Genomic DNA, 22,898 nt, shown 5'->3' with positions numbered 1-22,898 from the left:
TGGCTTCTTTCATCTATAAACCAAACGTCCTTTAGGCCACATTAATAAACCTGTAAATATTTTTTCCTTCCAGTACTGCGGCTGGAAAGCTATGACTGAATTTGCCTCAATTGAGACCAAAGTGAAAGGAAAGGAGTGCAGAAGAACCAAACGCTTGTCGAGAAAACTAAATTCCTAAACTAGGACCATTAGGACATTTTTAAAGTTATCGTACCTTATATGCAGGATTTACAACCTTATTGACGGTTTCTGGCAGGCTGTTGTCTGGACTCTTCACCAACAAATCCTGCTGATTATTTCATAGATGAAATTCTAAGAGTAAGACCTGGGTGGCTTCGGTAATAATTTGTTCACGTAGATTAATTTTGAACCATTGAACTATCTATCTGACCTCAGTTTCATAGAAACTAATCATGACTTAAAAGCTGCAACCTGTTGTCTAGACATGGTGCCCACAAGTTCTTTTTTTTCTTTTCTTTTTTTTTACCTCTTCATTTGATTTGCCTCTGAAATATTACAGATTTCAAAGATAATAAAGGTATTTTAAGGAAATCAGATGCCTCTGTAATCTCACCTATAGCATTTTTACAAATCTAATTTAAAAGTGAATCTGTTCACTCCTTTTTCAGAAAGAAAAGACAATCCCTTGCTGTTCAGTCAGGATTTCAACCACAGCACATGCATTGATGCATCAAAAACGTCTTAGTTTTACTGGATCTAAGTGTTGCATGCAATTAAGCATAACATAGTGAATGATAAATAGACCGACCTCAGCTGGTACTAAAGGACTAATTTGTCATTTTCTGATTATAAATCTGAGAAAACTTTAAAGTACTATTATGTCTCATAACATATATGTTGATGACAACTTTTTATTACTGTAAGCACATGACGACAGTTCACCACAGATACTTAAAACAGTGCATCCATAGTAACCATGACAAAGTGGTTCTAAATTTCCCACTGCTTAATTCAAGAAAGGCAGAAGTTATTATTTTAAGTACCATAAAATTGCAAGGTTAGAAGTCAAAGCTCAGCAACAATCAAGGAGGCGAATCGCCACAGTCCGTGTATGGCAACTTTGGAGAAGACTAACTACAGCTCCATTAGTCAGATCAAAGATGGATTATTTTTAAAAATTACAGCAGCAGCACTAATAATTGCATCTCTAATCATTTTGTTTGTTCTTACCATGGAGTTATCAATAGTACCTATAAATATTCAAATTAAAGGTAGGGTTTTTCTGAAATATTAAACAACAGGGATCTATTTTTTTTTGTCGCTGAAAGTTGCTGGGTTTCAAGGTCAAATAAAAAAAAATCTAGTCTTAGTTTTTTGAGAGCTAGATCATGAGAAAATAATTTATAGCATTTTACATATAGGCTATGGAAGGTACTGGATACAGCGTAAGGAGCCAATACATTTTTTTTTACATTGGCTCCTACAATACAAAAAAATAAAAAGTATTATAAAATATCTATTAGTCAGATATTATGCTGACTAATAGCTCAGAGTCCTCGTTTTTGTTATTAAAATAACAGTTATATGGTTTAATAAACTGTAGAGTTACCAAATTAACTTATGCAAAATAGTGCTAATAGATATTACTGTATACTGGCCAGTCGAAACCAGTGGATACGCATGCGCACACCGACTCAGACTGGAGCTGACAAGCCAACCGCCATGAGCTGCTGATGAGAATGACAACATCGCTGGTGCACAAATTCAGCGAGCAGTAACCTAAAATCAAATGTACAGATCACTCCAAGCGTCTAGAAGCCTCCATATATAGCACATTCCACTTCCTCACTATGCCGGTAAGTCGCCACGCCTTTTTGTATGTTTTTTTTTTGTTTTGTTCATAAGTAGGGTTCCTCCCTTCCTCTGTTGATGTGATGCTAACCCCGCTTAGCATCATTAGCATATCAGTTATCGTAGCTGTTGCAGGATACAGAGATATGGTAAAGGCCTCTGTCAACTGTCCGTTTCCTTTTAATGTTGTATGTACTATTGGGTGTATTTTATCACAATAGCTTTTAGTTTGCGTTCGCTTCTTCCATGTAAGTGAACATTGCAGTTATTATTATTAGCCAGCTACGGTCAAAGCAGAGACTTTAACGTCGTTACCTAGCAACATCTTATAACATTTTGACCCATAAAGGGTTAATTAAAACCACTCAGCTCTGATTGATTTATGCATTTATTGTGTCTGCTTTAGACTCCGTGTTCTGTTATGGGGTGTTTATGAGACGGTAAATTGCGTCTGTGCATACAGATGTAATTGCAACCCTGATAAAAAAAAAACGCGTTAAAAGCTGTAAAATCTTTCATTTTAGCAGAATAATCTCGCAGTGAAAATTGTAGTAATCCAACCTTTAATATACAACTTATTTGCGGACTAAAATCACATGCTATAATTGTTATAACAAAATCAGTACACAGTTATTGTCAATGCAACAATCCTTTGCCAATGGAGCAGCACTTCTCTTGTTACGTTTCACAGGACTGGAGCAAACAGAGAGAGGGATTTTTCACCATTTCTCCTTGGAGTCTGTTGCAGCACACACGAATCAAATGAATGATTAATTACCAGGCCTCTGTAGAATTTGCTGAGGTTTGTCCTTTCCATTTGATTCATGTGTTTGGTAGCAAATCCATCTGAAAGTTGCAGGAAAGCAACTAAGACCAATGATGGAGACCCCTGGACTTGTCTAGACTGTCCAGAATCCTGGCACCTCTCTTTCACTTAGCTAAACCATTGGGTTTTATGTAGAATTTAAGTATAGGGACTGATATTGATATATTGTGTTAATTTAACTTTATGTTTTGGAACAAGGATCTGAAAATCAGCCACTGTTTCCCTTTGTTTGTTCATGAGAGAGGGATTGGCTAATATTTTAATTAGTTTGATGTTCTGAAGCATTTAAGTGTGGCAAACATGCAAAAAAAAAAAAAAGGAAATTAAGAGGGGCAAACACTTTCTCACCACTGTTTTACCACAATACTTTTTCTGCATCACTTCTTTATGGATGCCAAAAATGGTCCCATGTGTGCCTATAGCGTTTCCCATGCTATTTGTCAGCTATACCCATAAGTCCATGTATTTCTTATTTTTATCCATTTCAGAGCAGTAAGGCTGAGAAACAGGAAGTCAGCGATAATGTCAAAGTCGTGGTAAGATGTCGTCCCCTCAACCAGAAGGAGAAGATGATGGCCTTCAAGCAGGCCGTCAGTGTGGACGAGATCCGTGGTACCATAACGGTGAACAAACTGGAGATCCCCCATGAACCTCCTAAGACATTCACCTTTGACACTGTGTTTGGGCCTGACAGCAAGCAACTAGATGTCTACAACCTCACAGCCCGCCCAATCATCGACTCCGTTTTAGAGGGATATAACGGTACAGTTGTTTTCCTTATAGAAACGATTTGTTTAACCAGCTCTGTTAAAGTATTGAAATAGTTAACTTTCAGTCGTTGCAGGGACTACTGTAGTGTGGCTTATAACAAGCGTATAACAGTTCTCTCAAAGTAACTTGCACTTGATACTTTGTCATTTTCAATTTTCGCCAATACGTATTATTAGGAATGATGGAATTATATTCTTTGATTCCCCAATCCAGGCACAATTTTTGCATATGGGCAAACTGGCACAGGAAAAACCTTCACCATGGAGGGGGTGAGGGCGGTACCAGAACTTCGAGGGATTATTCCAAATTCTTTTGCTCATATTTTTGGACACATTGCCAAGGCAGAGGGCGACACAAGGTATGAAATCAGACTGTAGACAACATTTTATTTGATCCCTTTACATATTTTGTAACATGGGCCACACTAAACTTTGGTGTCATTTGATCAGATGTTCTTTCTTCACATGTTTGAGGTGTTTTCTATGAGAAAAACTGCAAATAGTTTTTTTAATATATATCTTTCTTTCTTACGTTATTTGTATCACTCTTCTATAAAGGCCATACTCACTCTTGTTTATGATTGTTTGTTCACTAACTGCGTATTTACCAGTGAGGTAAATAGTCAATCTGAGAGTGATGGCTGCAGTCTACAAAATATGCAATACACTCTTCTATTTTTTTGTAAAAATAATAATAATAATAATAATAATAATAATAATAATAATAATAAAGAGCAAGTAGTGCAGCATTTCTTTCCACTTTATTCATACACTGTTTTGTGATGGTCTATCACATAAAATCCCTGCGAAATACATTTAAGTTTTACTTAACAAGATGCTAAAGTAAAAATGTTCAAAGCATATTAATGCTTCTGGCAGATACTCTTGGGAAACAAACCTTAAAGCGTAATATAAACATGAACAGGAAACAGGAAATGTTGCTTGCAGAAACTAGGATAGGCATTAGTGTCTTTTCCTTTGAACACTGGTTCACACAAACTGCATGATTGAACTGAGCTAGGATTTTTTTTTTCGACATAGGTGAACATTTCATATCCTTATTGTGGTCTACCCTCTTTTTAGATTGCAGCTGATAAACAGAGTTTTACACTGGTAGATTAACAGCTTTGATAGTCATTTTTGAAATATGACACAACTAAGTGGCTGGCAAGTTTTACTAACCGATACCGTGGAATTGAATCTATTTCTCGTAACTGTACTTAAAATTGTAAAGTGTGTGACGTAGTTTTGTTTCTGAACAGTGGAGTCGTATAAGCAGAGCATAAGCATGAAGCTCTCCTGTCGCTAAGCTCTGAACATAATTTATCCTACTTACTAGTTATAGATAAACATATGTCATTGTCTGGATGAGCTCAGGAGAAGTAATTTCCCCACATACTTATTAAATCCTACTAAAGAAATATACAATGACTTGTCTTAATCAAAGCTAATTTGGTGATCAACTTCCTTTATATATTCCTGTAATGGGGTAGTTTTTTTTTCCTCATCGAGATTGTGGGAGCAAAGTGAAAGCCAAGGGCGTAAATTCCATCTCATTATTGGGGGGACCATAAACAGGGAAATTTTTTAAGACCAATTTTGGGGGGGTCGGCAAAGTTACAGTCAAATGTAACATAAAATGTGGTTTAAATTTTTTTTTTATTGTGTTCAAGCTGCACTACCAAAAATGACTAGTAAGTAGCAATGAATAACAACAGTGTTTTTCTCAGTAAACAACCTGTTGAGACTCATAGAAGTCAAACTAAGATTCAAATGTTGCTTAGATCTGAGTTTGGTTCAGAGTCACCGATCTAACCTCTGCTACACCTTTACAAAAACTTACGGCTCTAAATAAAGTTTTAATGAGTAACTCCACTTACTAAAATTTCTCATAAATATTGATTTATTGCAGTGGTTCTCAATACAAATCATGTGTTATTTAAATTATAACTTAAGTTGCTTTAAACTTTTTTTGGGGTTGGGGGGTCATGTCCTGGATGGCTGAGAACCTATAAATATGTAGGAATTGAATATCTGGGAAGTATCATAACTTAAACTTAAAGGTCAGCACCAGAGTTTTCTAGAAAATATTGAGATTTTATTTTGTGGTTTTACAGGCTCTACGTTGAAGATGGTAAGAAATAAAGGCATACTTTTTTCTTTTTTTTACTGCCAGCTGCAGTAGCCCCTCTGCTCTCTGCTCCCATACAGAGCTGTCGGCTAGTGCTAAGGAGGAGGGAGCTCCTCCTTAGCACTAACTAAGGAGGAGCTCTTTGGGGGGGCTCCTCCTTTGGGGGGGACAATTCCCCCCCAAAGGGGAGGAATTTCTTTGGGGGGGACAATTCTAGACTTTTCCAAGATTGGGGAGGTCCGGACCCCGCCCGACCCCCCTGACTCTCCCCGGGATTTACGCCTATGGTGAAAGCATTTATATACACAGGGCTCTTTGAAAGGTTTCAACTGTGTATATTCCTACATCAGCCTTTTTAAAATGTAATTTAGTTCTATGTTTGTCTTTGACAGATTTTTAGTTCGAGTTTCGTACCTGGAGATTTACAACGAGGAAGTGCGGGATTTGCTGGGCAAGGACCAGTTGCAAAGGCTTGAGGTAACGGGATATATAACTTTTGCGACCGATTATAAAGGTTTTGCACAACGAGTTGTCTTAAAAGTCGCGGTTGTCATTTGTCTTTGCTAAACTCTAAATTTGGATTTGCAACTGTTGCAACTTTCAATGATAAAGATCTTTTTTTTTTGTAGGTCAAAGAAAGACCTGATGTTGGCGTGTACATCAAAGATCTCTCTGGTTATGTCGTAAATAACGCTGACGATATGGACAGGATTATGACTCTCGGTCACAAAAACCGTAAGAACAACCATTGCATCGATAAGGAATCATGACAGTAACAAATCAAACATAAAACACATATAACTGACTATCAACTCTTGTTTCTATGAGAAATTCTGCTGTTGTCTGAGATTCGCATGCACCCCGACTGGGCACAGATGTCATAATACATTTGGGGTTTGAATGGATTATTTGAATTATTTTTCTCGGGTGGGATAATGCAACTGCATAAAGTCTCAATGATTATATCTGGCTGGATATTGGATCATTTTTCCCAATAAAATTGATAGAGTTCCATTAAATTGGTTTGTTTGCTGAAACCGACCCAGCTTTCAAGCCTCGTTCTTGTATTTTCTATACAGTTAAAGCCTGGTTCCAGTAAGGCTATTCCAGAAATGTAAACTTAGCCAGCTTTATCCATGCCAAGACCAGTTTCAAGGTGTGATTAAATTGTTGGAGCACCTTGCAGTATCCACGTTTTAACCATAACATCCAAACTGTCACCCTCATTCATTGGCTCCAGAATTCAACCAATGATACGTCGAATGTAGACATTTTTTTTCCCTTGTTGTTCACACTGTTGTGGTTAACATTTCACATATTTTTGTAAAAACATGAATGAATGCAGAGAGTTTTGTTCAGACCTCTACTAACTCTCCCTGCAGCTAATGTTGAGTCTGTTAGCTTTTAGCAGTGTGTATTTGGTTTTTAGATTTGTTTGCCTGTTTCACTTGCTAGCTTGACTTTTTTGCCTTAAGCATTCTGGCATTCTTCATGCCAATATATTGATTATTGTGCAAATCAATCACGATGATCAATACTATTTTAATTTTGTTTAAATGTTAAACATATGCAAAACGTTATCACAGACTAAAAGTAACACTAACAGTGAAGCCATCAACATTTTTTATTAGTATTATTAGTATTCTTCTATAGTAGTATAATATCATGTTAATAATATACATTTTTTATTTGCTGTGTTGACACATACCAAATCCAGTTATTTAACTGCTTCAGGCAAAACTTTATTTTCAGGCAAAACTTTATTCTCAAGACAGGAGTGACCCCTAGTAAACGAGCATGGGGTTCAGAATTTCATCCTATGCTCCGCCACATAACTTTCTTTAAACCTTTACTATGACTTCAAATATTTCAAACTCACTGAAAATAGCCTCTGTGATTTTTCTCTTTGTGCACACAGCAGTTGTGGTACAGGAGGAATTGTGTTTATTCTTCTGACTGTTATCAAAATGAAAGTCTGTTGCTTGTAGTGGAAAATGCCAAGGCGGCATTATGTGAAATTCACTGCAGACACAGGCTTCTGTTTGTTAAGTCAATGTGCATAAGGCGTCGAACTCCTTGTAATCCTTCCCCGCTGTAACAAAACAAATCCTGTTTTGCTCGCACAACTTTGTGGATGTCATTTTACAGAGAATTTACTGCCTCTGTCATAAAGTATGTGAATTTGGGTCACCCAGGAAGTGTTGCAGCTCAATTTTTAAATTACACGTCCAGACTTCCTGTGTCAATTAGAAAATAGTGTATCAATAACACTTTTTGTACACGAACCTCAGTTTATAATGGTAGTTTTGGGATATTCTCAAGACATTTTTCACACCACGATCAGTTGCAACATAATGATGTCTATTTTTTTTTTCATTTTTACCGTATGTCACATCTGCTCAGGAAATGAAAAAAAAATAAAGATAAAATGTGACATTTTTGTTGGATGTTGCAACGATATTACTCATGATAAATCTCACCCTTCTCTTTCTTACCGTTGAATGACGTGTCCAATGCTCTGTAGTTTATTGAGCACTTTTCAGTGAGTTTTAATTCAACACACTTCGCATGTTTTTGTATTCAAATGATGAATTCATGATTTTGGAATATAATAGACATCACCAGTCATCACATACATGTTTGGTGAAAGTGGCTTTCAAATTTATAAACACTGTACCATTGTCAATGATAGTGGTGGTAGCGTAATGCTGAGCTTCTCTTTTGCTACCAGCGGTACTATTGAATTGCACAGAAAGGTTGAGATATTGGAGGAGCACTACAAAGTACTTTAAATGCCAAATGTCAAATTTAAATTGATCTTTTTCTTTCTTTTTTTTTTTTTGGTGCAGGATCCGTCGGTGCTACAAACATGAATGAGCACAGCTCCCGCTCTCATGCCATCTTCACCATCACCATCGAGTGCAGTGAGAAGGGTGTGGATGGTAACCAGCATGTTCGCATGGGAAAGCTTCATCTTGTAGATCTGGCAGTAAGTATGAATAATAAAAGCTACTTCTTTTTAAACTTGAATGAATACGTCTAAGTAAGCCTCGCTGCACGTGTTCTGCACAATCTCCGCCGACCACCGCTTATTCTCAACAAACACAGGGTTCAGAAAGACAGGGCAAAACCGGAGCCACAGGTCAGCGTTTGAAGGAAGCAACGAAGATCAATCTGTCCCTCTCCACCCTGGGTAACGTCATCTCCGCCCTGGTGGATGGCAAGAGCACTCACGTCCCCTACAGAAACTCCAAACTGACCCGTTTGCTTCAGGATTCACTGGGCGGAAACTCCAAGACCATGATGGTACAGCTTCAGTTTGAACACATTAATAGGAGCCTTTTTTTAAATGCTATGTCTCACATGGATTAATTGTAAGGCTGTGTTACGGTATTCTGATAAGGTTTTTGTGTCGGATTTAAAAGTACTATTTGAAAAAAAAACCCAAACCTTTAGGCAAGTTGTTCTTTTGCAGATATTAAAGGCACGTTTCTGTATTGCATTTTTTTTTATGTGATATTCTAATTTTATATGTATTGCTTTCATTAATTGTCAGGGGAAAGTTGTTATACCTGTATCTACCTTAAAATTTTACCCAACATACCTTTCCCTACCAGTGTGCAAATATAGGTCCTGCAGACTACAACTATGATGAGACCATCAGTACCTTGCGCTATGCTAACAGGGCTAAAAACATCAAAAACAAAGCCAGAATCAACGAAGATCCCAAGGACGCCCTTCTGCGGCAGTTTCAGAAAGAAATCGAGGAGCTCAAAAAGAAACTGGAAGAGGGTAAGGAGCTAAATATTTAAAAAAAAATATATAACATGCAATGTGCGCGTTTTCTTCAGAGACTAAAATGTTGTTGCTTGTGCAACACTAGGTGAAGAGATTTCTGGCTCAGAAGGCAGTGGATCAGAGGAGATGGACGAAGGGGACGATTATGCAGGAGAGGCAGGAGAAGGTCGACGGAGGAGGAGGGGTAAGAGTTGATCATTAATGAGCACAGATTGTGAAAAAGTTAGACCACCCACATTTTGGTGCGACTAAAACAAAATGTTGTCTTGCAGTTTAGTGTGCGGTTTTAGCACAAGAGGAGATAACCATCTACATGATTTGCATGTAGCTTGTTTGATCCGTCGACAGTGTTTTAATGCTAAGCAAGTATTCAGTTCCTAAGATCTGAATCAAGTCGAAGTTGTTTTGAGGTTTGATGCAAGGCATGACTAAAGCTGCATTTAACCTTGTAGTTTGCTCATTTAGGAGTTCCCCCCGGTATTCTCAACATGTACCTACTGTGAGTTGTGTGAAAAATGAACGAGAATTATTTTGTCGTCACAATAGAATTCCAGTTAGTTAGTTTATTTTTATTTTTATTTTTTACTTTTAGATTTCTTTCTGATTTCAGTTTTAAGTTGTTTCTCTGAGCTTATCTGGTCTGCTGAGTTAGCAGTTTGCATGTCTGTACCTGCAGCTTTTTCACTTGCAAATAATTTTTGCCTTATTTTTCTGTGCTTAAACTTGTAATCACATTTTCCTTCAACTGTTTATGGTTTATCTTTCTTTCATGTTTCTGTCTTTGGGCTTTGGGACTTCTTCTGCTTCTTTTTCAGACAGTTGTGACATCAGCAGAAGTAATAGTTCAGAATTTACCGACACTTCCTCCTCAGTGCCACCGCCCACTGACGCCGACCTGCGGGATAGTGAGTTGGAGTAGCCCTCTGCTCACCAACCAGCCTGCCCACAAATTACAGCCCTTTTCACACATGAGCACAGAAATTTTAAGCTTTAATATATTAAATCCAATGTGATATTTTTGCTGCTGTGACTACACATTCATTTGCATGTTTTATTTTATTTCTTTTTCTTGGTGCCTATTACTTTTCCTGACTTACGCAGCTGTATTCTCAAGGAGAAGAGAACAAAATATAAATATATTAATATGTTCCTTGGAGAAAAAATTTCTAGAAAGCTGAGTTTTGTAGCATGGCAGCTGCATAAAGATCTTTTGGGAAGTTTAGCATCTTCAATCCCTTAAGTCTGTAGACAACAATCTCTTAAATCCAGTCAAAGTTGTCATATATGTGACCTATGCTTTTACGTTATTAATGCATGTGGTTCAACATCTTTCAGTAAGATGTTGAACACTTTTTAGTAACACTCTGTAAATATCTAAAATGGTTTGGGTGATGTATAGGTAGGTGATTTTCCTTAGGGGGTTTCCTGTTGCCTTGATGTCAAGTCTACAAGCTGAGTCAGAGACAGTATTTTTTTCTCTTGCCATAGATCTGAGATAATATAAAAAGCTGTGAGCAATGGTGCAAATGTTGGAGTGTCACAGAGTTTTCTTCAAAGGTATTTTAAATTGAGTGACTGACGGTTGATCTCAGTCATGTAGTCACTGGGAATTTGATACGGATACTTGAACCAAATCGATGTGATTAGGTTCTGGTGAAAACAGAAAATTTTAATCTGACCTTAAAATAATGATTGATTACAAGTATTTTATTGAAAGAGTTGTCAAATATACGGAATAAAACCCAGCCCTGCCCCTCTAGAGAGCTTTTAAAAAAGCAGGACAGCAGCATTCTTGTTCTTCATTGTTCCATGTAGTCCTTTTACGGCTGATCAGTTATGGAAGTAATATTTATAATAATGATTAATAAGTACTGTCACGATTAAACAATTGTTTTTTGAGGTTAGATAAACAGTGTAGCAACTGCTCTTTAATAATATGTTTCAATAAAGTAAGTGTTGAAATGTAATATATTACATCAAATGCAAACTCAAATAAATTTACCTTTTTTTTCCGCACTATAAGGCGCACCTTCAACGAATGGCCTATTTTAAAACTTTTTTCATATATAAGGTGCAACGCATTATAAGGCGCATAGAATTTTGGGTTGCCGATTTGTTCCGTACTCTATTACACATCCACATTTGTAAAGAAATGGTCCCTGAGTGCTTTACATACCAGGCTGCCCCAGTCGTTGTTTCACTCATGGTGTTGGTGTTGCAATATTGTGCCCAACTGCTTTCTGGATAACACAGACCAACCGACACCCTGACGCCACAGTCTCTGTCTCTCTGCCTTCCGTGACTGGGCCGGGGCGTGGCCGGATGATGGCCACCCTTCTCCATTCGCGCACAGCATGTTCGTGGAGAACGTGGTGCTAAATGACCTGCAGACGACCTGATTATCAGGTCGGCAGGTAGATAGGTCAGTCAAACTTGATTAACAAACCAGTGTTCTGACAACTATCCCAGCATGCACCGCGCGCTTCTTCTTCTACGGGGAAAATGAAGTCGGCGGCTGCTTACCGTAGTTGCTAGACCTGTTGTGGCTCAATGTTGGTCCATATATAAGGCGGACCGGATTGTAAGGTGCACTGTCGGCTTTTGAGGAAATTGAAGGTTTTTAGGTGCGCCTTATAGTGCGGAAAATACGGTAGTAATATACCGTTCTTTAACAAAATATTAAATTAAAAAAATCAATGACAAAAAATAATAAAATATAAAAATATAACTGAATTACAATAAGAAATGAATGTTTAATTATCAGACTGTTGTCAGATTGTCAGATTTTTTATGTTTCCAAGAGATCTTTGACTTAGACTTCCATAAAATATTTTCAATACGATTGTGTTTTAATTGACTTTTGTCTCTTTTAATCCACAGAGTTTCCACACAAATGATCTGATTATATTTTATGTTTGCTAAATGCTGCAGCTGTCTGGTTATTTGAGAGATTGACATTTTATACTTCGGTTTCCATCTTTAAAGGACTTTTTATGATGACTGCAGTAAATGTGAAAGTCTAATCTAATGACTTAAAAAGTTCATTAAAATGATTTTTGTGGAAATTATTTAGGATTTATCCTAACCCTAGAATAATCTAAACTAATGATTATTGGCGGCCTTAGGTCCAGTACAAAGGCAGATAAATACTAGACCATTTCTGCTGTTACTAAAAATGCAGGAGTTTATAAAACTCATATTAAAGAGTTGGGCAGCTAAGACACATCTTTAAGTATTGGACATAAAAATTATACTTAAAGATATTATATTAAGTATTAAAATATTATTTTAAGTACTTATTATACTTAATAATAAGTATTATTATACTTATTGTCAGAGAACATTTTCAAAATCATTTCCAGAGTTAAGAACATGTGTAAAAAGGGCTTTTGTCTTTTCCTCTTGTCTTTATCACTCCCGTATTATCACAGTGCAGCTCCTTACCCTTCTTTCATTTTTATTGCACGGATATTAAAAGTGTCTCCCAGGTTCCTGGCGTGGCCCACTTTGCAGATTTCTGTCTGACTTATCTGCTCAGTGGGAGCAAATCTTTCTAAGAATGAATACTTTCGTGAATGCATCGCCCAGAACTTTGTTTCACATTTTACCTAACTGGTTACTCTTTTGACATCACAAAGAGCTTCAGCATGAGCATTGTCTAACCAGATTGTCGGCTTTCATCTCTAACATGCTTTATTATGTGAACCGTTTGCCCCTAACCTCAAAGATGCAGTTTGCCCACGTCTTGTTTCGTTATGTATAATTAAATTCATCTTTCTTGACTGGCACATAGTTGATCTTGCTGAAAGTTTTCGGCAGCATTTGTTTCACTGTTTGACCTCTTATTATTGCGCCTCCCCGTACACGACTTTCTAAATCACTTTGTAATGCATTGGTTTTCTCTCTCTCTCTCTCTCTCTCTCTCTATTTCTCTTTCTCTCTCTCTTTCTCTGTCCTCCTGTTGTTATTCAAGGCCAAAGAGGTTGGTGCTAAAAAATGGTAGCAAACAATTACATTACAATTTAAGGAGATTCAGCCAATACTGTAGTTCACTCCGATGGAATTACTGAAGAAGAGACTATTACTGATAACATTTTTCTGTCTGACTTTCAGGGACGGTTTTCATTTTCATCTTCATGACAATCACTCATGGTGTTGAATCTCTCATTTAATACGATTCTTTGGGGGGTGAAAATACATTACACATTTTCCCACATTATTAACTTAAACTTTGATGTAGTTTATTGAGATTTTATGCGATAGACCAACATGCATCACTCTGAGGTTGAAGGAATTGTTCAGAGCTACACAATATGTTGATTCACAATTGTCTTTAGAGTATTAGTGTGAGAAATGTTGCAGTTGTGCAGGACTGCATGGGTGCAATATTCAGCAAGAGGTTATGTTTTAAGTGTCATGCATGCAAATTCTGCCTCCCAATAACATTTTGGACCTATTGTGTGGACTTTCGCTTTCCTTGATTCCCACAATTAATGTATGTCTTTTAGTTGTGCAGATGCTAAAGGTCAGAGTGTGTGAATATTGGGACAAGAGAATGGATATGCATCCATTGCGTATACTCAGTTATCCATGCAAAAGACTTTTAGTTGTAACTGTAATGAAAGGTGAGCAACAAAATGCACGCCTCAGATTTTTTTCCTTGGTAAAATATTTAGAAAATCAAGCATAATTTTCCTTCTACTTCACAATTCTACCCTTCATATTATCACATAAAATCCTAATGACAGTATGTATGAAAGTTTGTGGTTGTAAAATAACATAATGCACAACGGTTTGAAGACACTGTCTAGGTTTTGTTAGATACATATTAAGAATTTATTATTGTGCATTTGTCATTCCCCTAAAAGAATGACAAATCCACCCTTTAGCATCCATTACACCACCATCATTCCTTGACAGTGGTATAATTAACTGGAACTGTGCAAACCATGAATTACCACTAATACTTTCTAAGACGTATCTGACAGACCTTTGATCATATTCTCTGTTCTCGTTTTAGGAAGGAAGAAGGTTTCTCCGGACAAGATGGTGGAGATGCAGGCAAAGATCGAGGAAGAAAGAAAGGCTCTGGAAGCCAAGCTGGACATGGAGGAGGAGGAGAGGAACAAGGCAAGAGCAGAGCTGGAGAAAAGAGAGAAGGATCTTCTCAAAGCCCAGTGAGTCATAAAACTTAAAAAAAAAAAAAAAAAATCATACATGGTTATTGAGGTCAAATGTGGGACATCTCGAGTGAACCATTTTTAACATATTTTAGACAGGAGCATCACCTCCTGCTGGAGAAATTGTCGGCTTTAGAGAAGAAGGTGATTGTAGGCGGAGTGGATCTTCTCGCTAAGGCCGAGGAGCAGGAGAGGCTCCTGGAGGAATCAAATAACGAGCTCGAGGAGCGTCGCAAACGAGCAGAGCAGCTACGCAAGGAGCTGGAAGAGAAAGAGGTACGATCTGCTGCAAACCAGCTCCCTGGTACCAAACCACTTTGATTGATAGATGACTTGCGTTATGACTCAGGTTTTCTCTATCTCATACAATTATGGCATTTATGAACAATTGGTGGTATACAGCTTCTAGCCTGACGGAGTTATAAGGACAGTCTGATTTTGTATGTTATGAGCAACAAGTAGCCAGACAAAATTCTTGCAACTTTTACCTAAAATCTGCTGTCGGTCAATAAGTGCAAGCTGTACAGGATATGAGACCACAATGCTTACTGCAAACTGAAAAGCTGTCATCATTGTGGTTATAAGTAAAGTTACCTCTCAGACTCAGATTCTCACATCCTTATTTTACTTATACTCCGTGTTGGTATTATCCCATCAGCTCGCACTGACGCAGAATTTGACTTTCTTTTTTTCTTTGTAAAGGAACCTTCTTAAACTAAACCATATGTACAGTGGGTACAGAAACTATTCAGATCCTTTTAGATGTTTCACTCTTTCTTGAAAAGAGTGAAAAATCTTTTCAAGAAAGGAAAGATTTTTCAGACGTTTGCTGAAATCAAAAAGTTCATATTATTTACACCCAGCATCCCATCTTGACAGAAAGAACCCCCAGAAATATAGAAATTTTTTTGCACATTTATTAATAAAGAAAAACTAAAATATCACTTGGTGATAAGTATTCGGACCCTTTGCCGTGATATATTTAACTCGCATATTGTCCATATCTTCCGATCCTCCTTGAGGTGGTTCTGCTCCTTCATTGGAGTCCAGCTGTGTTTAATTAAACAGGTTGGACTTGATTAGGAAAGGCACACACCTGTCTATATAAGACCTCATAGTTGAGGGGTGTCCAAAGTCAGTCCTCAAGGGCCAGCACCCTGCATGTTTTAGTTCTCTCCCTAGTGGTAGTAACAATCTCCTCAGCAAGTCAGTGTTCTGCTTAGGCCTTCTGATGAGCCATCATTTGATGCAGGTGTATAAAACCAGGAAGAGAACTAAAACATGCAGGATGCTGGCCCTTGAGGACCGACTTTGGACACCCCTGTCATAGTGTATGTCAGCACAAATGAGAGTCATGAGGATGAAGGAACTGGCCAAGGAGCTCAGAGACAGTAATGTGGCAAGGCACAGGTCAGGCCAAGGTTACCAAAGAATTTCTGCAACCTTAAATGCAAGAAGTTTGGGACGACCAGAACTCTTCCTAGACTTGACCGTCCAGCCAAACTGAGCAATTGTGGTGAGAGAGGAAGAGAAGAATCCAAAGGTCACTGTGAATGAGCTCCAGAGATGCAGTAGAAAGGTTCTATTTATTATTATTCGTCAGCTATCACTGCAGCTCTCCACTAGTCGGAGCTTTATGGCAGAGTGACTCGATGGAATCCTCTCCTTAGTGCGAGACATAAGAAAGCCTGCATAGTTTGTCAAAAAACACATGAAAGTCTCCCAGACTGTTAGAAGTAAGATTCTCTGGTCTGATAAGATGAAGATTGAACTTCGAGGATCTGCAAGGAAGAATGGCAGAGGATCCAAAAATCCAGGCATGAAAAACTTGTTGCATCATCCCCAAGATGATGCAACTGACTCGAAAGGGTGACTCTACTCAAAACTGAGAAAAGGGTTTCAATCCTTATGTCTATGTGCTATTTCAGTTTTACTTTTTTCATAAATTTGCAAAAACCTCTATATTCACATTTGTATCCTGTCAATATGGGATGCTGAGTGTACATTAATGAGAAATAATATGAACTTTTTGATTTTATCAAATGGCTGCAGAGTGAAAAATGTAAAGGGGTCTGAATACTTTTCATACTCGCTGTATGTTACAATGTATACTATATTGTATACATAGTATATTATATACAATAGTATATTGTATACATAGTATATTATATACAATAGTATATTGTATACATACTACAATATACTATTGTAGTCTGTACAATAGTACAGACTACTATTGTTATACAGATGTATTGTTTCTGTATAACAAATGACCTTTCTCCCTCCATAAACAGCAAGAACGTTTAGATATAGAAGAGAAGTACACAAGTCTGCAGGAGGAAGCTCAAGGAAAGACCAAAAAACTGAAGAAGGTGTGGACCATGCTAATGGCTGCCAAGTCAGAAGTAAGTCCAATAAATAAAAATGACCTGGGAGTGAATTGAATTGTTCGCGTTGGAATAATTTCAAGTAATTATTCATGCTTTCTTGCGATGTTAGACTTTAGCTCCTATTCTTAGTTAATTTACACTAGTTCCTTTATTTTTTTATTTTTTTTAACTTGGCATTAGAAGAATGCCAAATTCGTTGTGCAGAAACATCTTTGAAGTGACTTGAAATGAGCTTGTTGAGAGCAGATTCTTTTTCCCCTTTTCGTGCCTCCTGTGATCTGGAGGTTGATACGTTTGAAGTTATTCACATTTACTGACTTTCCCTGCCTCTGAAGTAACAAGATACCTCCATAGAGATGATGACAGAGTCTCAGGAGATGAGTATCATCTCAGGCCTGCTGCCACTTGAACACTTTGTTTGTAAAGATACTATTAATCCAGTGGCACACAGAGTTCTGTTTCACTGACTGTTCTTTAGGATCTTTGAAATTGTTTAATATCTTTTAAAAAAATGACAGATTCTGATCCAAATTGACAGGCCTCTGATTTGGTCACCTTGCAACTTAGTTTGTCTAAGCTGGTATCCACCTTATTCCTACGCCCCATGATGCTTTGCGTGAATTATGGACGCAACTTCTGCCGCAAGCCAGAACTGCCGTTTGTTTTCATGTTACCCTAACGCTAACCGGCTTTCGTCAGAGCTTTTAGGCTATAAAATATGTGGGAATACCAGCGATCAAAGCTTAAATGTGACAATATTGGTTTACCGCAACCTACAGCTATTGCGGGGAGAGATGACAACTTGAAGAAATGGCCGCATTTCTTCAAGTCGCACTAGCATATGTAGCTACTTCATATGCTACTTCATATGTAGCTATTTCAAGATAACCCACATCTGCATCTGAAGCAACCAAGTCAATACATTGTTGAGAGCAGTATTGACTGGATTAAATAAATCCAGTCAATACATGACTTGGTTGCTTCAGATGCAGATGTGGGTTGTCTTGAACTTGCTGCAGCCACAAACTAAATGTGGTCTGTTTATTGGAGTACAACCACGAACAGCACAACAGTTACCGAGCTCCACAAGGGCATGTTGCGACACTTTCCAGTGGCAAGTTGCTCTCAATAATGGGTTAATGTGTGATTCGGTTTGGTTCTAGTCCAGTGGGAAGATTCAGCTGTTGTGCAAGATCTGGAGCTGCGGTTATTTCTCTGATGATTTGCAGCAACACTCCGCAATGGAGAACCTCAAGGTTCTGGTTCTAGTTCTGATGAATTAAATAAATCCAGATATTTTATTTTGTCTTATCAATAACATTTCCAGGCCCAATCATAATGATAAATACTCAGATCATGAACTTTATTTTTTATTTTTTTAATTCAAACGTAAAATAAAATTCACATCACACCAAGCTAATATTGTGTAGTTCTGGTGTTTAATACTGTCGGCACAACTCAGATCTATGACAGATCTCAGATCTTCTCTGCTTTCTCTTTACTACTGTCAGTTCTTCAGAGAAACAAGCTGCTAGCACTTCTGCTAATTCACGTTCACTCCGTTACAAAACTTAACTATCTTGCTCCCCGTGATTAAACTCACAATTACGATAATCTGTACTGAGCAGCTCTCTGATAGCAGATGGTGTGTCCATAAACAAGTTTTACTAAATATTCTATTATAACCAAAAAGAGAGATGTAAATCATATATCATGAATATAGATTAGCAAAAAAAAAACTACAAATTACAATGAAATAATAATTAATGCCCATAATCGTTTCCCCAGTTAGCCTCCCAGGAATTGATGTGTCAATATTTTATGAGATCTTTAAGTTAATTCAAGAAATATCTTTGGTTAGTTATTAATCACTTCTATTTATTATTACCCTTATCGTTTATAATATGCTATCTTGCTAAATTGATAGAAATGAGTGTTTCTTTGAAAAACTTCACTTGCATATGACCATAAATAAATAAGTCATATGAAATACAGTAACTCATTTTGCATAGTCTATCCACAGACGTGTTCGTTTTACTGTCAGAGATAATGCAACATTTTCTCACAGTAATATTTTTTTCTGATGTATTTATCAGATGGCAGATCTGCAACAAGAGCACAACAGAGAGATTGAGGGCCTCCTGGAAAACATCCGCCAGCTGAGTCGAGAACTGAGGCTCCAGATGCTCATCATAGATAACTTTATTCCCCAGGAGTATCAGGTCTATGCTGGGTTTTTTTTTTGTTTTCTTTAAAGGTTTTTGTTTTATACATAATGCAAAAATGTTACACATTCCTGTTGTTCAACTTAAAAATATTTGCATACCACAAATTAATATGTAATCCGTAATCTCACCCTGGGCCAGACAAAAAGAAAGGATATGTACAAATTTTATTTATTGTTGAGTTCCAACAGTTTTTATAAATATTAACATGTTTTACACCTGTAAATTTGATTAGAAAGGGATGTTTTAATCCCAGCCCCCTGACTGAAGTCGATCCTGACTGATGTATGCTGGCACACACACATGGATACACTGCAGCCTGCAGCTAGAGGACACTTCTCATGCACAGTGGGCTTGAACCAGAGCAACCTTGAAGTTTGTTAGTTCAAGAAAATGTAAAAAGAAAAATAAAATAAAATAAAAATCAGAAACTAAAATGATGTATTGTTTACATACCACAGGCAGACTGTTGTATTTTAGTTTGAGTGAAAATCTGACCTAGTTTCTACTTTCTAGGCGATGATAGAAAATTATGTCCACTGGAATGAAGATATTGGAGAATGGCAGCTGGTGAGTTGAGATTGCACTGTTGTGCAGTTGGCTCAAAAGCTTGATTTAACCTTTGTTTGTATTTTTTAAATATTTTTCAGAAATGTGTGGCTTACACTGGCAATAATATGAGAAAACAAACCCCAGTACCAGACAAGAAAGAGAAAGATGTGAGTTTCAGAAGTTTGTCATCAAATGACTAATCATCTGGATGTTTAGTTGGCTTTTCAGGTGCAATATTGACCCTCTCCTGTTTTTGTCTTCACCACTTTTAGCCATTTGAGGTGGATCTGTCCCACGTGTATCTAGCATATACAGAGGAGAGCATGCGGCAATCACTGATGAAACTAGAGAGGCCCAAAGCCTCTAAAGGCAGTAAAAGTGGCAGACCGAAGACGAGCCGAAGGTAAATTTGCTCCAAAGCAGACCTTATATTTTATGCACCACTGGACTCTGCTCTTTCAGCAACCTTTGCCATGTTTATTTTTTCTAGGCTTGTTGTTTTAAAGTACATTTTTACTCTTTAGAATATTGACAAAAATACCCAAATAATACCAACTTACATAGTACAGTTTTGAACAACAGCGTGTATGTTCAAAACTTTTCTCTCCACAGGAATCAACCTTCTATTTTAACACTGACTGAATATGTGAAGCTTTTTTTTCCCCCCTACCGTTTCTTATCAAATAAGAAAAAGACATTTCCTAACATGACTGCAGTTTCTGCTTCACTTTTTTGTCTTTTTCTTTTTCTTTCTTTTAATTTTTTTACACTTGAGCATCTTGTCTATTTTAATTCTTTCTTGAGCATCTTAAATGCATTCGGTTTGACCTTTTCAACTCATGCTGAGACCGAACCAGTTTATCTCCAAGCCTTTATAAACCCAAGCAAAAAAATAATAATTTTCAATAAAATCTCCCATGTCTGCATAATAAAAACTATGTAGGGATAAAATAAAACTAATTACAGGTATGAAACCTTTGTTTGAGGTGATGTTTATATGTCTACTTGCTTGCTTGGTTAAGTGATTAACTGTCCAACTGATTTACTGGTTGTTTCTTGAAAGTGATGCAGCTCATCATATCTGATAATAGATAATAGCATGCAGTGGTGTTACCAGAATTGCACCCGCCTCAGTTTAAACTCTGTTGTAACTCGTCCTGTGTTTTTTTTCCACCATTTTACAGCATTTTTGAATACTTTGCGTTTTTATGTTCTATTTCAAACAAAACTCTGCTAAATATTATTACTGTTGCTGATGCCTCACCTGTCGTTTTTACTTGCATTTTACTCATGTAAATTTCAACTTTTTCTTTCTTTGCTATTGAACGAAGCTGCATAAGAATTATTTTTTTTGTGCAACTATTTCGGAGGCCGATATATCATTACTTTTTTTTTTATGTGTGTGTGTGTTAAAATTGCGCAAAAGCCTGATCAAAATTGCTGATACCGTGGTACGGAGCTGTTCTCAGAAATCAGGAAACTTAAAGCTACCCAAGGATGTTTGATAACAATAATCATGTGTCCATCTCCCCACAGGAAAAGATCTGCAAAACCAGACACAGTGATCGATTCCCTTCTGCAGTGATGATGTGGAGGTCAACATTTCACTACAGCTTTACCTTGACTTCAGCTTTGATGTAACGTAAAAGAAGTATTTAGTCCTGCTTATGGTCGAACAGTAATAGATTTTGATCGCACACTGCATAAGATGGTAAGGTTTTAAATGTGATCAAGCGGCACCTTTTATTAGGAGAACAACCACTTGAAAATAGGACACAACAAAAGACCATCTGCTTGAAGCGGTGCCTTGCAACTATCCAGACCTCTTCTATTTTTTTCCACATTTTGCCACATTGGAACCACAAACTTTTATGTATGTTGTTTGGATTTTAACAGAGACAAGTGGATAACTGGGAAGTGTAATGGAAACGACGCATTGCTTTTAACATTCCTCACAAATAGAGACCTGAAAGTGTGGTGGGCATTTGTATTCAGAGCCTTCAGGGTTTTGTCTCTCCTGGCTCTGTATGGACAAGGCACCATTCACCTTGTGCAACATTGTGGATGGTGTGTTTAAGATGATGAGATGCAGTATTAGTTTTTCACATAAATTAGCAATGTCCAGGGAGGCCAGATAGCTCTCACCGTTTTTGTTTTTTTTGTTAGCTGGATTCTCTAATTGGTCTGCGACAAACTGCAACAAGGCTTTATTTCAGCAGTGGGATTCAAAGACCAGATGTGTAAAGTGTGCGAATAGTAGTTGACCCGACAACAGGGTCTTCCAACTGAGGTGTGGAGCTCTGCAGCTCCTGCAGAGCTACTTGAGACTGACCTGTTAACATTCTTCCTTCATAAAGCAGTTTTACACTGAGATTAAATCACATAGATGGGCTTTGTTTTACACCGAGGTGACTTCTGAAGTTATGTAGCATTTTATCTAGGAATACCAGAATAAAATGGGCTGAAAACAAATGCACGCCACACTTTTTAGAAACTATGTACCATTTCCTTTCCATTTTTAATATTCAGCACCTTTGGATTGTCTATGAATAATTGAAAGTTTTTGTTGTATTGGGACAAAATGAGAACTGGTACAAGGGGAGTTGAGACTTTTGCAAGGCACTTCAGTCAGATTGTTTGAAATGATATTACAACGCTGGCCTACAAACATCAACACCTATAAAGCTGCTTCCAAGTGTCCTGTTAAACAAATTTATCTCAGAAATTAAACTTTAACTGTTTTGCTTCTCATAAATTAACATATTTCTGTTCAATGAAAAACTGAAAACATTCTAATCGGATTCTAGTTGGTCAAATTATTATATTGCAATTTAGTTAAATTCAGCTGAAGCGCGTACAACTTTCTAACCTGTTTTTTTTAATAGGCCAGAAGCATTAAGGGCATGCATGCCGTTTAGCTCTTATGTCTGTGCCATTTCCTTCACTTCAGTCAAGTTTTTATTTTCAACACTTGTTGTGATGCACCATAAATGTATGTATCTGTATTCCTTATGCACTTGTATGACTTTTTTTTAATGTTTTGGTTTTTAGTGGATGTAAGATAGCTTTTTTTGTTGTTGTTGTGTATGTCAAATGTTTACACCAACAAACATCTGGATTTTATTTAATAAATTATTCATGTCTGATCCCAGGTTCCTGTTGAGTAGTGATGTCACAAAGCGGTGTAATGCACCCAGGTTCCCTGTAAAATTAT

General features: G+C 37.3%; 1 protein-coding gene across 2 annotated transcripts; it reads left to right on the top strand.

The window, feature by feature from the left end:
- Positions 1-1,651: 1,651 nt before the first annotated feature.
- On the top strand, positions 1,652-22,830 carry kif3a (kinesin family member 3A). 2 transcript variants are annotated; one of them, XM_017307214.2, is made up of 18 exons: positions 1,652-1,817; positions 3,127-3,400; positions 3,623-3,767; positions 5,932-6,016; positions 6,169-6,274; positions 8,389-8,528; positions 8,648-8,845; positions 9,157-9,331; positions 9,423-9,521; positions 10,153-10,242; positions 14,358-14,514; positions 14,613-14,793; positions 16,812-16,922; positions 19,004-19,129; positions 19,649-19,702; positions 19,783-19,851; positions 19,957-20,087; positions 21,221-22,830. In XM_017307214.2, the coding sequence occupies exons 1-18, from the start codon at positions 1,812-1,814 to the stop codon at positions 21,267-21,269; spliced, it is 2,196 nt and encodes a 731-aa protein (XP_017162703.1). In that variant the 5' UTR covers positions 1,652-1,811; the 3' UTR covers positions 21,270-22,830. The 2 variants fall into 2 exon arrangements, with proteins under 2 accessions (XP_017162703.1, XP_008418284.1); XM_008420062.3 differs by lacking the exon at positions 10,153-10,242.
- Positions 22,831-22,898: the final 68 nt, after the last annotated feature.

This window comes from Poecilia reticulata, chromosome 10, assembly GCF_904066995.2.
Source record: "Poecilia reticulata chromosome 10, P_reticulata-male-v2, whole genome shotgun sequence".
NCBI classification, from domain to species: domain Eukaryota; kingdom Metazoa; phylum Chordata; class Actinopteri; order Cyprinodontiformes; family Poeciliidae; genus Poecilia; species Poecilia reticulata.
The sequence above is the reverse complement of the archived record's forward strand: the minus strand, read 5'-3'. Positions and strand labels throughout refer to the sequence as shown.